At 47.3% G+C, this 16,052-nt stretch overlaps 2 protein-coding genes across 2 annotated transcripts; one reads left to right on the plus strand and one right to left on the minus strand.

Annotated features, from left to right (window-relative positions):
- Positions 1–465: 465 nt before the first annotated feature.
- Positions 466–8,134, minus strand: LOC121660344 (tomoregulin-2-like; the record flags this gene model as incomplete). Its single annotated transcript, XM_042019686.1, has 3 exons — positions 7,881–8,134; positions 6,395–6,504; positions 466–595 (listed from the first exon to the last, which is right to left on the minus strand). Coding segments are annotated over exons 1-3 (424 nt in total), but the record flags the coding sequence as incomplete, so codon positions are not given.
- On the plus strand, positions 8,135–15,679 carry LOC121660345 (tomoregulin-2-like; the record flags this gene model as incomplete). The annotated part of the gene is made up of 3 exons (XM_042019687.1): positions 8,135–8,264; positions 9,641–9,750; positions 15,550–15,679. Coding segments are annotated over 3 exons (370 nt in total), but the record flags the coding sequence as incomplete, so codon positions are not given.
- Positions 15,680–16,052: the final 373 nt, after the last annotated feature.

Here is a 16,052-nt window from a genome sequence, read left to right on the forward strand (position 1 = left end):
TGGACTGAACAAGGTTATTATGGAAGTGGTAAACAGACTGAACATCTTAAGGGTTGTCTTTTCACATTGTCAGTGGGAGAAGGGAGGAAGGTGGGGGGAGGAGGAGAGTTCTGAAGGTGGTATAATTTTTTTTCCTTCTTCTTTTAGGTCTGTTAATAAACTTCTTTATATTCTTTCAAGTTTGGTGCCTGTTTTGCATTTCTCCTAACTCTTATCTCACAGCAGATAAACAGTAATGAGTATTTTGGACCAAACCACTACACTAAATTGGTGTTTCTGCCTGGTTACAAACCGAACCCGCGACAGTTACTTTAAAGGGAATGATGGCAGCGACTTCTCATGCCCCAAACTGCAAAGAATTAACCTGTAATGAATCCAAAGCAAGAATTCAAATGGCCATCCACAGGCCATTTTCCTGGGGGGCATGGCAAGGTGGGCAGGCAGCCTGGAGTGAGTTATACGTACCAGTGGCACACGATCCCTCGGACACCAGCAGGATTTCACTCTGCTGCTTGCAGGCAGCCTGTTTCAAGTAGCACTCATTCTGGTAGGTGTCACCATTGGAGCCACACACGGGCACGTAGTCATTGTTACACTGATGGGAAAGGACAGAGAGCAGCAGCGTTAGTCACACGAGCAGGGGGCATGGCGCCCATTCAGGTGTCCCCACACACACGCCCTGCTCCTTCCCAGCATTAAAACCCTAGGAAAACAACTGAGAGGGAAACACTGACAATCCTGTCCTCACCTTTACAGCCACTAAGAGAGAGAGGGAGGGGTATTTTTAAAAAGAAACATCAGACTTGAAGAGATTAGGGGAAAGGTAGTCTGAACGTGCGAAGTGTTCAGTAAGTACCCCAGAGAGGTCTCTCACTGCCAGCAGGAGCAGGGGGCATACCCAGGGAAGGAATATGGGCAAGGTGAATGACTCCCCACAACTGCAGTAACAGCTCCTGTGTTTCCATCGGACGGCTCCAGACAAATGGTCATGAACAGGCTCTCTCTATCCCTCCTCCTGCACACACACGCCCTCAGTGCTACGGAGGTCTGCACACACACAAGTGTGTGTCTAGCTATTTAAGTACTGACTGGACACAGGGAAATTATTTCTGAGACACCAACGATCAAAGTCCATCCCTCTTTCTGCACAGACATTCCCGTTCCTGGCAAGCTGCAGCTGGGATGCTCCACAAAGGTCCAAGCTCTCCCCACGGTGGCCAGTGGGCAGGGGCGGCAGCACTGCAGAGAGCTCAGCCAGTGCACAAGTTTCTCACACCACGCACCCCTGCTTTGGCTCAAACTCCTGCTGAGCTCTGCTTGATTTCCTCTACCACTGGAAGACAGTTTTTCCCCTTCTCGTTCATTTAAAAAAATAACCATTTCATTTTATACTGGAAATTGGGCAACCTACCGGGTGCATTTATCACAAGATAATCATGCTTGGAGGCTTAGAAATACTTGGATGTGCCCTGTACATGGCAATTATACCAGGGATATGATTATCTCGTGATTACCCTACTCCTGGTATGCCTCATTGTTTAATTAGAACAAATGGAATTATCACAATTATTATTTACAAATGCTCACCTCTGCCTAAATCCAAGTAAAAATTTAGAAGAAATCGTACATCCTATTTAGCTGTATTATGCCACAAAGTCTGAGGTGTGTTTGTTGGGCACAATGTAAAACACAGAACTGAAATATCAGGGATATTAACGTCAAAAATGCTTTAAACTGAATGACTACAGAAGTGATTAACACAAACAATTGCATAGATTGCATTAATTGCAGGCCTCCACACAGAGCAGCTGCCAAGAAATTATTCATAGTTGGTCAGAGTGACATTTTGATTGGGCCAAAACAAATGACATTTTCCTTTTGCATTGTATTCTCTTAAATCTTCCCAAGCTGTTGCCCACCCCCAGCACCCTCTTCCCTCAGAACAAGGAAGAAAAACAGCAGCCACAACAGTAGAAATCCTCTCCTTCTGCTCCTCACAAAGGGCTCCATGCAGAGATTTTAAACTGTTGATTAAAAATGTTTCTAGGCTATTTTCACCATTATGTTCCAAATCTGAGCAATGTTTCAAGCATAAAATGCCAACTTCATCCAGAAGCTCAACAGCAATTGCTGGAGGCCGATCTGGAATACATAACCAGGACAATTAACACAATTGTGCTTATTTTTTAAAGCATGAAGCGTCAAATCATGCTTACTTTAGGTGTAATATCTGCTTGTCATCCAAGGATTTGTGAGGAATTTGGCCTGGAGTATCTCAACAGGCTTTGTTACATGCAGAAACGAGGTCGGAGTCTTTGCCCAAGAAATACAGTGGCAACTTCTGTGCCCGAGAAACATAAAGGCAACTCCTCTGCTGGTTTTGCCCAGAGCGGGGGACGATCTTTCACACTGACTCAGCTGCAGATCTGAAAGGCCAGACAGCCCCACATAAATGGTGAATTCCCGATCCACGGAAAGGAGTGCTACGAGCTAGGCTGGAACTTCTTCCAAAGCTTGGCAATTTTAAAATGCATTTGAGAGACACCAGAATCCCAGGGAGTCCACTCTTCCCACCACCACCTTTGAAAAACTAGCATTCAGATGGAAAAGGCAGGAGCCACAGGGAGCAAAGGAGGGTTATCTTCCAGATGGATCCTGCCTTGGCTTTGAGCTGGAAACTGTAGTGGAAGTTACCCAGGGAAGAAAACAAGACCACTGAGGAGAGGGTTGTGATGTTTGTCACCAGGTGGTTCCTAACCCACTACAGCTAGACTCTTGTACTTGCCCATGCTGAATCCTGTACTCACAGCTCATCACTATCACAAAGTACTTGCTGCTACTACTGGAGAATATCAGGTGTTGAATGTCCGTTTCCTCAGTCTAGAGACATGCTTTTGTCATTGGTTTAGGGGTCAATAGACCAGGCCCTAGATGTAGGAATGATTCTTCATCCCCAAGTAAGGACTGATCAAGCCCTTAGGGAAATCTCTGTCAAAACTAAACCCAGCAGCACAGTGCCACACTGTCCACTTCTCTCTTATACATGCCAGTTTTTAAAATACAGCTGTAGAGCAGGGAAATAGATGCCATCCAATTCAGCCAAGTGTCAGGCAAAGGCTGCCTTCCTCAGCACCTGCAGCCTTGAGTGTCCACTGCCACAGCCAGGGACAAAGCAGCTTTGGGAGTCTTTGGGCCAGTACTGAGCACTGAAAGCAGGTGGTTTGTTTCCTAAAGATAATGGTAACCTGTGTAACTCATCCTCCTGGTAACACCGTTAAAAGCTTGACCTTCTCCTACTTTCACGGATCAACTACTCCCAAAATGCCACCCAACTCTTGAACCAAGTAGCCCAAAAATATATTCCAGAAATATAACAAAGCTGGAAGTCAGAAAGGTGATGTTGCAGCTCCACAAACACTGAAGCACGTGGAAGATTCAACATGCATGAAAACAGGACTCCATCTTTCCATAAAAAACAGTGACTTGTCCACAGTCTTGTTGACTCAAGAGAAAAGACACTGATGGAAATAGCTGGAATATTTTTTTGATAAGCTCATGAAATGTAAGAGGGAAGAGCCCAGCTGCCAGACTGGTGGCTTTGGGCAAACAGGTACAGACCCCAGCAAGCCATGTCTCCAACCACATGCCTGCTGGCACAGCTCTACACCTTGTGTTGGACCCACTGAGCCTGAGGGGAGGGAGGGGTGGTGGTTTCCCTCACGCTCAGCCCTCCGGCTGGAGCCAGCACTGTGCCAGTGCCTTCTCTGCCTGCCAGAACCAAAGTCTGGGCTTGTCCTGCACAGGGGATGGGTCTGCATCTCCTGATCAGAGTGGGACATGGTGTTTCTCAATGAAATACATGTCCTGCTGTGAGGTGTCACAGCAGACTGTGACAAGAGAACCAGTCAATATGAACCTCTTTCTCAGCACATGCCTGCTGGCTCTCCAGTTGGAAGTCTAACTTGGATGTTCCGGAGCAGTCTGATCATATTCACCCCTTCAAATAAAAACAAATTCATTTTAACTCCACTTGGACAGACATGAAGCATCTGTGATTCTGGTTTGAACAAACCCAAAGAAAGACTGCAGAAGCTCTGCTCCCCACTTTTGTGTTCCTCAGCCCCTCAAGGCAAAGGCTGGTCAGCCCAGAACTCTTCATCAGTACAGAAGCAAAATGAGCTCTCCATCCTTGTCTATTCCCTCAAATTTCTGAAGAAAACAAAACACAGTTACAGTGATGAGGAGTCTGCTACTGATTTGCTCACTATCACCACAAAGAGTTGTCACTGAAATGGGAGCCCTGAATTCTGATGGGGGCCCCCTTACTCATGACATAAATTACCTGCGCAGCTCTGCCTCACTTAGCCAGCTTCAGACACCGCACTAGAAATTAATTTTCTACTCCAGTGGCATATCTTTTTGGCTTGTCACACTGTCCACTGATGTTACAAGAGAAGCTAACATCCCCCCAAGCTCTGCCTGTATCAAAGTGCTCGCGTTTGACTACAGAAGCCCGGCACCACACTGCCCTGGGCAGCGCTGGCACAGCATCAGCCACAGGTAATTTGCCCTCCAAGGTCACAGTCAGCCCTGCGGCTCCACAGAGGGCTCACAGCAAGACAAAGAGCTCTGAGTGTTTACAGGGCCTGATCCAAAGGCCACTGAAACCAAAGATTGCTGTTGATTTCAACCTATTGCCCAGTGATTGGGCCCACAATTGCCTGACTCATTCTTTTGATCTTATTTACATATCCATATACCAACTACCTGATTTCCTTAAATCTGTTTCAACTTCCCCCTACAGAACTGCTAAACTCAGCATACTTGTAGTGTTCACCTCTCAAAGAGGGGACCACACAGCCTGGAGAGATTTACTTAGCTTCATTTACCCCAGATCACCAGGCATCAGCACCCTGCCTTGGAAAAACAGTGCTCCCAATGCCTTCTTCCCCGCCGACAGCAATATCTGAATTAGCACCCTCCAGGCTATGAGTTCACTGCTTTATGCCACATGGCAACATCACACAGAGACCAAAGACAAGACCCAAGCACTCTCAGTGGCTGCTCTAAGTTCCACTCTAAGTGGCTGCTCTAAGGCTGCCCAAGGCTCATGGCACAACATCTGCCCTGGCTTACCACCAGGCAATGGGACAAGTCACAGACGTTTCACTGCCTTACAGATTTTTTTTCGAAAGAGGAAACAGACCAGACCATAACCCTTATACCATTGCATATGCTGAGCCAAGGCAAATGCTCAGAACAGCATTCTCACACTGAAATTTTGATTGCACGCAAACTCCAAATGGAATAAAAGAATCCCATGGTCAATATGAATTCCCTTCCAACATGGGAAACACAAGCATTTTGGAACTACTGTCTTGCTCTCATTAGAGAAAATTCCTTCTTTGTTTAAAATGAAGGAAATTATCACTTGGGTTTTTTCTCCGAAGGCACATTTGGCTCCAGAAATATAAACGATACTTGCTATGCTTCAAAGTGAATAGTCTATCAAAGCTCAATATTAACATAATCATTACAGATGTGCACAATCTTGAGCTGTGCACTATTTGGCCTGCTCTACTGTAAACACTCAAATCAGCATTCTAAGTTTCACAACTGCACAAATCCACATTAAAATGCAGAGAAACACTGGGGCGTAAACACACGTACAATCCTGTGCTGGTACATGCTTTAAACTCCTTTAATTTGTGCAGTTTCTATTCAGGTCATTATTTAAAGACCAGCTGTTTTGAGAGTTAGCTAAAACATTAAATGGAATCGTTCATAATGAAATTGTCGGACTTTGAGAATGGCTCAGGTTTAGATGTAGCTGCAAGAGAAAGAGAGAAGAAATAGAAGGAAAACCCCCTACTACTCAGTAATAGCTCTCCTAAAACTATATAAAACCTAAAGGAAGTTCATCATTTTGGAACAGAGGGATTGCTCCTTAATCTGATCAGCTGGGCAGATAAACAGGCAGAAGCATTGTCACTATGCAGCCCTTCCTGAAAATATTGCATAAGCACATTACAGATCCATTTCTTTAACTAGATCAGAACTCCGAACACAATAAGCCATGATCTGTATCAGAAATGAATTTAGAAAGGACTCTAAATCCTTGTTAAAAGGGCAGAGATGAAAAATCAGAAATGTACAACCTGGAACTGCAGACCAGAATGGACATTTAAAGCCACAGCGTCTGCATTTTCCCAGAGAAACTTATGTCTTCTTGACACCAGTTGGTTCTCCTGCCAGCTTTTATACACGCTGCCAGGTTTTCCCTCTAACTTCTCTGCACATAGAGAAATAAATTGCCAAGTGATAGGTTATAAAGGGAGACCCTTGTTTTGTATTCTCATTAGCGAATTAGAGAACGAAATATCAATCTTCTTACCTTGAACTGACAGACACAAGTCACACTGTCTCCAATCCTTAAACACTCCCCATCAAATTTACAGGTATTGGTGTCGCAGAGAAAGAGATCATTTTCTCTGTCATCGTAACCTCAAATGTAAAGAGAGGAAAGAAAAAAGTCAGCTTTGGTCTAGCAAGAGGAACAATACGGAATAATGGCATTTTAATGCACATAGCACAACAACCTTGTTGATGAAGTGATAGAGTCCAGATTTTCTTTTGTCCTTCCCTGTCCTCAGCTTTTCACTTTTCCTCTTGCTTCTCCCTCAGTCTCTCAGTTCTTATCCCCCACTACCTCACCGACTTTTTTTTTCTATTTCACGGATTGGGTTTCCTCAAAAGTCACCCTGTAATTATGCTATTTCATGGCTCTGGGTTGGAAATGTCATTAGCTTATCCCTATCCGATCACAAATCTGTTGGACAAAAGTCCAAATTGGAATTTCTCCAGCCCATGACACAACAAAGCCCCCAATAATAAAGACAAACAGGCTGTGTGTTTTCTGCGATGGTCTGCCTGATCCCAATGAAGATTGATGACCTCTAAGTTAACAGGAGAAGTGCCAGGTTCCCCACGAGCCGATGAGTGAACCGAGCTCTTTGCCTTCATATTCTCCGGGAAAAACCAACAGATCTGACTGAAGATTCAGTTCACGAATACAAGCATGAATTTCAGATTTCGCTAGCTGACTTCCCACTCCAACAGCGAGTGGCAAGACACTAAACAAAACAGCTATATCCGACTCCAAACCCATTAAGATCTGAATCCATTGATTTTTTAAAAAACATCCGAGTGCTCTTAACCATATCGCTACATGTTTAAAACGAAGAGCTCACAGCGCAAATTCCCCCCGATCTAACACGTCATGTGCGATGCACACAGTACCCCAAATAATGCTCTTCCCCTCAGAAGGCTACTACAGTCTAATTTCCCAGTTAATTTACGCACTGGAGAATGGCCAGCTCCTAACCTACATAGGAAACCCGTTACAAAGGTCAGCCCGACTTTAAGGAACAGGCAGCGGGTTCCCGGTGTCGCGGCGCCCGTACCCCGATCCGCTCTCCGTTCGGTGCGCACGGCAACAGCCGCCCGCAGGTTGCGCACACGCGGCGCCGTATCCCCGCGCCCCGCTCCCGCAGCCGAGCGCCCCGTTCCAGCGCAGAGCCGGGGCTCTCTCTCTGCCCGGGGAGCCGCCCGCACCGGCGGAGGGCGCGGCTGCCGCGCCCGGCGCCGCGGAGTGAGGGGCAAGCGGGGCCCCGGGGGCTGCGGTCGCACCGGGAGCGGCGGCGAGCCCCGAAGCCCGGGACTTTTAGCCTTCGCTGTTCCCGTGCATTCAACGGGACGTGGCATCACCCTCTGAAGTTGCCTCCCCAGGGCTCGTCCGCGCAACTCCGAGCGCCCGGCGGGGCACGGCGGGGCTGCCGGGACGCTCGGCGGGGACGGGCGCGGGGTGCTCCGGTGCTTACCGGAGCAGTTCCAGCCGGTGGGCGTCTGGCAGTCACTTAAGGAGGTAGGGAAGGCCGCCAGCTTGTCGGGGCGGGCGAGGACGAGCAGCACGGCGGGCAGCAGCAGCCAGCAGCAGCAGTCGCAGAGCGTCCAGCCGCCGCCGCCGCCGCACTGCCGGGGCGGGGAGGGCTCCCAGGGCACCATGACTTCTTAACTCAACTCTCCGGCGGCGGCTCGCCGCCCGGGCGGCGCGCGGGCCGGCGGGGGCGGGCGAGGACGAGCAGCGCTGCGGCCAGTCGGAGCCAGCAGCAGCGTGCTGCGCGTGCTCGGCCGCCCCGACAAGCTGGCGGCCTTCCCTACCTCCTTAAGTGACTGCCAGACGCCCACCGGCTGGAACTGCTCCGGTAAGCACCGGAGCACCCCGCGCCCGTCCCCGCCGAGCGTCCCGGCAGCCCCGCCGTGCCCCGCCGGGCGCTCGGAGTTGCGCGGACGAGCCCTGGGGAGGCAACTTCAGAGGGTGATGCCACGTCCCGTTGAATGCACGGGAACAGCGAAGGCTAAAAGTCCCGGGCTTCGGGGCTCGCCGCCGCTCCCGGTGCGACCGCAGCCCCCGGGGCCCCGCTTGCCCCTCACTCCGCGGCGCCGGGCGCGGCAGCCGCGCCCTCCGCCGGTGCGGGCGGCTCCCCGGGCAGAGAGAGAGCCCCGGCTCTGCGCTGGAACGGGGCGCTCGGCTGCGGGAGCGGGGCGCGGGGATACGGCGCCGCGTGTGCGCAACCTGCGGGCGGCTGTTGCCGTGCGCACCGAACGGAGAGCGGATCGGGGTACGGGCGCCGCGACACCGGGAACCCGCTGCCTGTTCCTTAAAGTCGGGCTGACCTTTGTAACGGGTTTCCTATGTAGGTTAGGAGCTGGCCATTCTCCAGTGCGTAAATTAACTGGGAAATTAGACTGTAGTAGCCTTCTGAGGGGAAGAGCATTATTTGGGGTACTGTGTGCATCGCACATGACGTGTTAGATCGGGGGGAATTTGCGCTGTGAGCTCTTCGTTTTAAACATGTAGCGATATGGTTAAGAGCACTCGGATGTTTTTTAAAAAATCAATGGATTCAGATCTTAATGGGTTTGGAGTCGGATATAGCTGTTTTGTTTAGTGTCTTGCCACTCGCTGTTGGAGTGGGAAGTCAGCTAGCGAAATCTGAAATTCATGCTTGTATTCGTGAACTGAATCTTCAGTCAGATCTGTTGGTTTTTCCCGGAGAATATGAAGGCAAAGAGCTCGGTTCACTCATCGGCTCGTGGGGAACCTGGCACTTCTCCTGTTAACTTAGAGGTCATCAATCTTCATTGGGATCAGGCAGACCATCGCAGAAAACACACAGCCTGTTTGTCTTTATTATTGGGGGCTTTGTTGTGTCATGGGCTGGAGAAATTCCAATTTGGACTTTTGTCCAACAGATTTGTGATCGGATAGGGATAAGCTAATGACATTTCCAACCCAGAGCCATGAAATAGCATAATTACAGGGTGACTTTTGAGGAAACCCAATCCGTGAAATAGAAAAAAAAAGTCGGTGAGGTAGTGGGGGATAAGAACTGAGAGACTGAGGGAGAAGCAAGAGGAAAAGTGAAAAGCTGAGGACAGGGAAGGACAAAAGAAAATCTGGACTCTATCACTTCATCAACAAGGTTGTTGTGCTATGTGCATTAAAATGCCATTATTCCGTATTGTTCCTCTTGCTAGACCAAAGCTGACTTTTTTCTTTCCTCTCTTTACATTTGAGGTTACGATGACAGAGAAAATGATCTCTTTCTCTGCGACACCAATACCTGTAAATTTGATGGGGAGTGTTTAAGGATTGGAGACAGTGTGACTTGTGTCTGTCAGTTCAAGGTAAGAAGATTGATATTTCGTTCTCTAATTCGCTAATGAGAATACAAAACAAGGGTCTCCCTTTATAACCTATCACTTGGCAATTTATTTCTCTATGTGCAGAGAAGTTAGAGGGAAAACCTGGCAGCGTGTATAAAAGCTGGCAGGAGAACCAACTGGTGTCAAGAAGACATAAGTTTCTCTGGGAAAATGCAGACGCTGTGGCTTTAAATGTCCATTCTGGTCTGCAGTTCCAGGTTGTACATTTCTGATTTTTCATCTCTGCCCTTTTAACAAGGATTTAGAGTCCTTTCTAAATTCATTTCTGATACAGATCATGGCTTATTGTGTTCGGAGTTCTGATCTAGTTAAAGAAATGGATCTGTAATGTGCTTATGCAATATTTTCAGGAAGGGCTGCATAGTGACAATGCTTCTGCCTGTTTATCTGCCCAGCTGATCAGATTAAGGAGCAATCCCTCTGTTCCAAAATGATGAACTTCCTTTAGGTTTTATATAGTTTTAGGAGAGCTATTACTGAGTAGTAGGGGGTTTTCCTTCTATTTCTTCTCTCTTTCTCTTGCAGCTACATCTAAACCTGAGCCATTCTCAAAGTCCGACAATTTCATTATGAACGATTCCATTTAATGTTTTAGCTAACTCTCAAAACAGCTGGTCTTTAAATAATGACCTGAATAGAAACTGCACAAATTAAAGGAGTTTAAAGCATGTACCAGCACAGGATTGTACGTGTGTTTACGCCCCAGTGTTTCTCTGCATTTTAATGTGGATTTGTGCAGTTGTGAAACTTAGAATGCTGATTTGAGTGTTTACAGTAGAGCAGGCCAAATAGTGCACAGCTCAAGATTGTGCACATCTGTAATGATTATGTTAATATTGAGCTTTGATAGACTATTCACTTTGAAGCATAGCAAGTATCGTTTATATTTCTGGAGCCAAATGTGCCTTCGGAGAAAAAACCCAAGTGATAATTTCCTTCATTTTAAACAAAGAAGGAATTTTCTCTAATGAGAGCAAGACAGTAGTTCCAAAATGCTTGTGTTTCCCATGTTGGAAGGGAATTCATATTGACCATGGGATTCTTTTATTCCATTTGGAGTTTGCGTGCAATCAAAATTTCAGTGTGAGAATGCTGTTCTGAGCATTTGCCTTGGCTCAGCATATGCAATGGTATAAGGGTTATGGTCTGGTCTGTTTCCTCTTTCGAAAAAAAATCTGTAAGGCAGTGAAACGTCTGTGACTTGTCCCATTGCCTGGTGGTAAGCCAGGGCAGATGTTGTGCCATGAGCCTTGGGCAGCCTTAGAGCAGCCACTTAGAGTGGAACTTAGAGCAGCCACTGAGAGTGCTTGGGTCTTGTCTTTGGTCTCTGTGTGATGTTGCCATGTGGCATAAAGCAGTGAACTCATAGCCTGGAGGGTGCTAATTCAGATATTGCTGTCGGCGGGGAAGAAGGCATTGGGAGCACTGTTTTTCCAAGGCAGGGTGCTGATGCCTGGTGATCTGGGGTAAATGAAGCTAAGTAAATCTCTCCAGGCTGTGTGGTCCCCTCTTTGAGAGGTGAACACTACAAGTATGCTGAGTTTAGCAGTTCTGTAGGGGGAAGTTGAAACAGATTTAAGGAAATCAGGTAGTTGGTATATGGATATGTAAATAAGATCAAAAGAATGAGTCAGGCAATTGTGGGCCCAATCACTGGGCAATAGGTTGAAATCAACAGCAATCTTTGGTTTCAGTGGCCTTTGGATCAGGCCCTGTAAACACTCAGAGCTCTTTGTCTTGCTGTGAGCCCTCTGTGGAGCCGCAGGGCTGACTGTGACCTTGGAGGGCAAATTACCTGTGGCTGATGCTGTGCCAGCGCTGCCCAGGGCAGTGTGGTGCCGGGCTTCTGTAGTCAAACGCGAGCACTTTGATACAGGCAGAGCTTGGGGGGATGTTAGCTTCTCTTGTAACATCAGTGGACAGTGTGACAAGCCAAAAAGATATGCCACTGGAGTAGAAAATTAATTTCTAGTGCGGTGTCTGAAGCTGGCTAAGTGAGGCAGAGCTGCGCAGGTAATTTATGTCATGAGTAAGGGGGCCCCCATCAGAATTCAGGGCTCCCATTTCAGTGACAACTCTTTGTGGTGATAGTGAGCAAATCAGTAGCAGACTCCTCATCACTGTAACTGTGTTTTGTTTTCTTCAGAAATTTGAGGGAATAGACAAGGATGGAGAGCTCATTTTGCTTCTGTACTGATGAAGAGTTCTGGGCTGACCAGCCTTTGCCTTGAGGGGCTGAGGAACACAAAAGTGGGGAGCAGAGCTTCTGCAGTCTTTCTTTGGGTTTGTTCAAACCAGAATCACAGATGCTTCATGTCTGTCCAAGTGGAGTTAAAATGAATTTGTTTTTATTTGAAGGGGTGAATATGATCAGACTGCTCCGGAACATCCAAGTTAGACTTCCAACTGGAGAGCCAGCAGGCATGTGCTGAGAAAGAGGTTCATATTGACTGGTTCTCTTGTCACAGTCTGCTGTGACACCTCACAGCAGGACATGTATTTCATTGAGAAACACCATGTCCCACTCTGATCAGGAGATGCAGACCCATCCCCTGTGCAGGACAAGCCCAGACTTTGGTTCTGGCAGGCAGAGAAGGCACTGGCACAGTGCTGGCTCCAGCCGGAGGGCTGAGCGTGAGGGAAACCACCACCCCTCCCTCCCCTCAGGCTCAGTGGGTCCAACACAAGGTGTAGAGCTGTGCCAGCAGGCATGTGGTTGGAGACATGGCTTGCTGGGGTCTGTACCTGTTTGCCCAAAGCCACCAGTCTGGCAGCTGGGCTCTTCCCTCTTACATTTCATGAGCTTATCAAAAAAATATTCCAGCTATTTCCATCAGTGTCTTTTCTCTTGAGTCAACAAGACTGTGGACAAGTCACTGTTTTTTATGGAAAGATGGAGTCCTGTTTTCATGCATGTTGAATCTTCCACGTGCTTCAGTGTTTGTGGAGCTGCAACATCACCTTTCTGACTTCCAGCTTTGTTATATTTCTGGAATATATTTTTGGGCTACTTGGTTCAAGAGTTGGGTGGCATTTTGGGAGTAGTTGATCCGTGAAAGTAGGAGAAGGTCAAGCTTTTAACGGTGTTACCAGGAGGATGAGTTACACAGGTTACCATTATCTTTAGGAAACAAACCACCTGCTTTCAGTGCTCAGTACTGGCCCAAAGACTCCCAAAGCTGCTTTGTCCCTGGCTGTGGCAGTGGACACTCAAGGCTGCAGGTGCTGAGGAAGGCAGCCTTTGCCTGACACTTGGCTGAATTGGATGGCATCTATTTCCCTGCTCTACAGCTGTATTTTAAAAACTGGCATGTATAAGAGAGAAGTGGACAGTGTGGCACTGTGCTGCTGGGTTTAGTTTTGACAGAGATTTCCCTAAGGGCTTGATCAGTCCTTACTTGGGGATGAAGAATCATTCCTACATCTAGGGCCTGGTCTATTGACCCCTAAACCAATGACAAAAGCATGTCTCTAGACTGAGGAAACGGACATTCAACACCTGATATTCTCCAGTAGTAGCAGCAAGTACTTTGTGATAGTGATGAGCTGTGAGTACAGGATTCAGCATGGGCAAGTACAAGAGTCTAGCTGTAGTGGGTTAGGAACCACCTGGTGACAAACATCACAACCCTCTCCTCAGTGGTCTTGTTTTCTTCCCTGGGTAACTTCCACTACAGTTTCCAGCTCAAAGCCAAGGCAGGATCCATCTGGAAGATAACCCTCCTTTGCTCCCTGTGGCTCCTGCCTTTTCCATCTGAATGCTAGTTTTTCAAAGGTGGTGGTGGGAAGAGTGGACTCCCTGGGATTCTGGTGTCTCTCAAATGCATTTTAAAATTGCCAAGCTTTGGAAGAAGTTCCAGCCTAGCTCGTAGCACTCCTTTCCGTGGATCGGGAATTCACCATTTATGTGGGGCTGTCTGGCCTTTCAGATCTGCAGCTGAGTCAGTGTGAAAGATCGTCCCCCGCTCTGGGCAAAACCAGCAGAGGAGTTGCCTTTATGTTTCTCGGGCACAGAAGTTGCCACTGTATTTCTTGGGCAAAGACTCCGACCTCGTTTCTGCATGTAACAAAGCCTGTTGAGATACTCCAGGCCAAATTCCTCACAAATCCTTGGATGACAAGCAGATATTACACCTAAAGTAAGCATGATTTGACGCTTCATGCTTTAAAAAATAAGCACAATTGTGTTAATTGTCCTGGTTATGTATTCCAGATCGGCCTCCAGCAATTGCTGTTGAGCTTCTGGATGAAGTTGGCATTTTATGCTTGAAACATTGCTCAGATTTGGAACATAATGGTGAAAATAGCCTAGAAACATTTTTAATCAACAGTTTAAAATCTCTGCATGGAGCCCTTTGTGAGGAGCAGAAGGAGAGGATTTCTACTGTTGTGGCTGCTGTTTTTCTTCCTTGTTCTGAGGGAAGAGGGTGCTGGGGGTGGGCAACAGCTTGGGAAGATTTAAGAGAATACAATGCAAAAGGAAAATGTCATTTGTTTTGGCCCAATCAAAATGTCACTCTGACCAACTATGAATAATTTCTTGGCAGCTGCTCTGTGTGGAGGCCTGCAATTAATGCAATCTATGCAATTGTTTGTGTTAATCACTTCTGTAGTCATTCAGTTTAAAGCATTTTTGACGTTAATATCCCTGATATTTCAGTTCTGTGTTTTACATTGTGCCCAACAAACACACCTCAGACTTTGTGGCATAATACAGCTAAATAGGATGTACGATTTCTTCTAAATTTTTACTTGGATTTAGGCAGAGGTGAGCATTTGTAAATAATAATTGTGATAATTCCATTTGTTCTAATTAAACAATGAGGCATACCAGGAGTAGGGTAATCACGAGATAATCATATCCCTGGTATAATTGCCATGTACAGGGCACATCCAAGTATTTCTAAGCCTCCAAGCATGATTATCTTGTGATAAATGCACCCGGTAGGTTGCCCAATTTCCAGTATAAAATGAAATGGTTATTTTTTTAAATGAACGAGAAGGGGAAAAACTGTCTTCCAGTGGTAGAGGAAATCAAGCAGAGCTCAGCAGGAGTTTGAGCCAAAGCAGGGGTGCGTGGTGTGAGAAACTTGTGCACTGGCTGAGCTCTCTGCAGTGCTGCCGCCCCTGCCCACTGGCCACCGTGGGGAGAGCTTGGACCTTTGTGGAGCATCCCAGCTGCAGCTTGCCAGGAACGGGAATGTCTGTGCAGAAAGAGGGATGGACTTTGATCGTTGGTGTCTCAGAAATAATTTCCCTGTGTCCAGTCAGTACTTAAATAGCTAGACACACACTTGTGTGTGTGCAGACCTCCGTAGCACTGAGGGCGTGTGTGTGCAGGAGGAGGGATAGAGAGAGCCTGTTCATGACCATTTGTCTGGAGCCGTCCGATGGAAACACAGGAGCTGTTACTGCAGTTGTGGGGAGTCATTCACCTTGCCCATATTCCTTCCCTGGGTATGCCCCCTGCTCCTGCTGGCAGTGAGAGACCTCTCTGGGGTACTTACTGAACACTTCGCACGTTCAGACTACCTTTCCCCTAATCTCTTCAAGTCTGATGTTTCTTTTTAAAAATACCCCTCCCTCTCTCTCTTAGTGGCTGTAAAGGTGAGGACAGGATTGTCAGTGTTTCCCTCTCAGTTGTTTTCCTAGGGTTTTAATGCTGGGAAGGAGCAGGGCGTGTGTGTGGGGACACCTGAATGGGCGCCATGCCCCCTGCTCGTGTGACTAACGCTGCTGCTCTCTGTCCTTTCCCATCAGTGTAACAATGACTACGTGCCCGTGTGTGGCTCCAATGGTGACACCTACCAGAATGAGTGCTACTTGAAACAGGCTGCCTGCAAGCAGCAGAGTGAAATCCTGCTGGTGTCCGAGGGATCGTGTGCCACTGGTACGTATAACTCACTCCAGGCTGCCTGCCCACCTTGCCATGCCCCCCAGGAAAATGGCCTGTGGATGGCCATTTGAATTCTTGCTTTGGATTCATTACAGGTTAATTCTTTGCAGTTTGGGGCATGAGAAGTCGCTGCCATCATTCCCTTTAAAGTAACTGTCGCGGGTTCGGTTTGTAACCAGGCAGAAACACCAATTTAGTGTAGTGGTTTGGTCCAAAATACTCATTACTGTTTATCTGCTGTGAGATAAGAGTTAGGAGAAATGCAAAACAGGCACCAAACTTGAAAGAATATAAAGAAGTTTATTAACAGACCTAAAAGAAGAAGGAAAAAAAATTATACCACCTTCAGAACTCTCCTCCTCCCCCC

The sequence above is a fragment of the Corvus kubaryi genome, unplaced genomic scaffold (genome assembly GCF_017639235.1).
Source record: "Corvus kubaryi isolate FWS band 111438036 unplaced genomic scaffold, C.kubaryi_AGA036_p1.0 28412, whole genome shotgun sequence".
In the NCBI taxonomy this organism is placed as follows: Eukaryota; Metazoa; Chordata; class Aves; order Passeriformes; family Corvidae; genus Corvus; species Corvus kubaryi.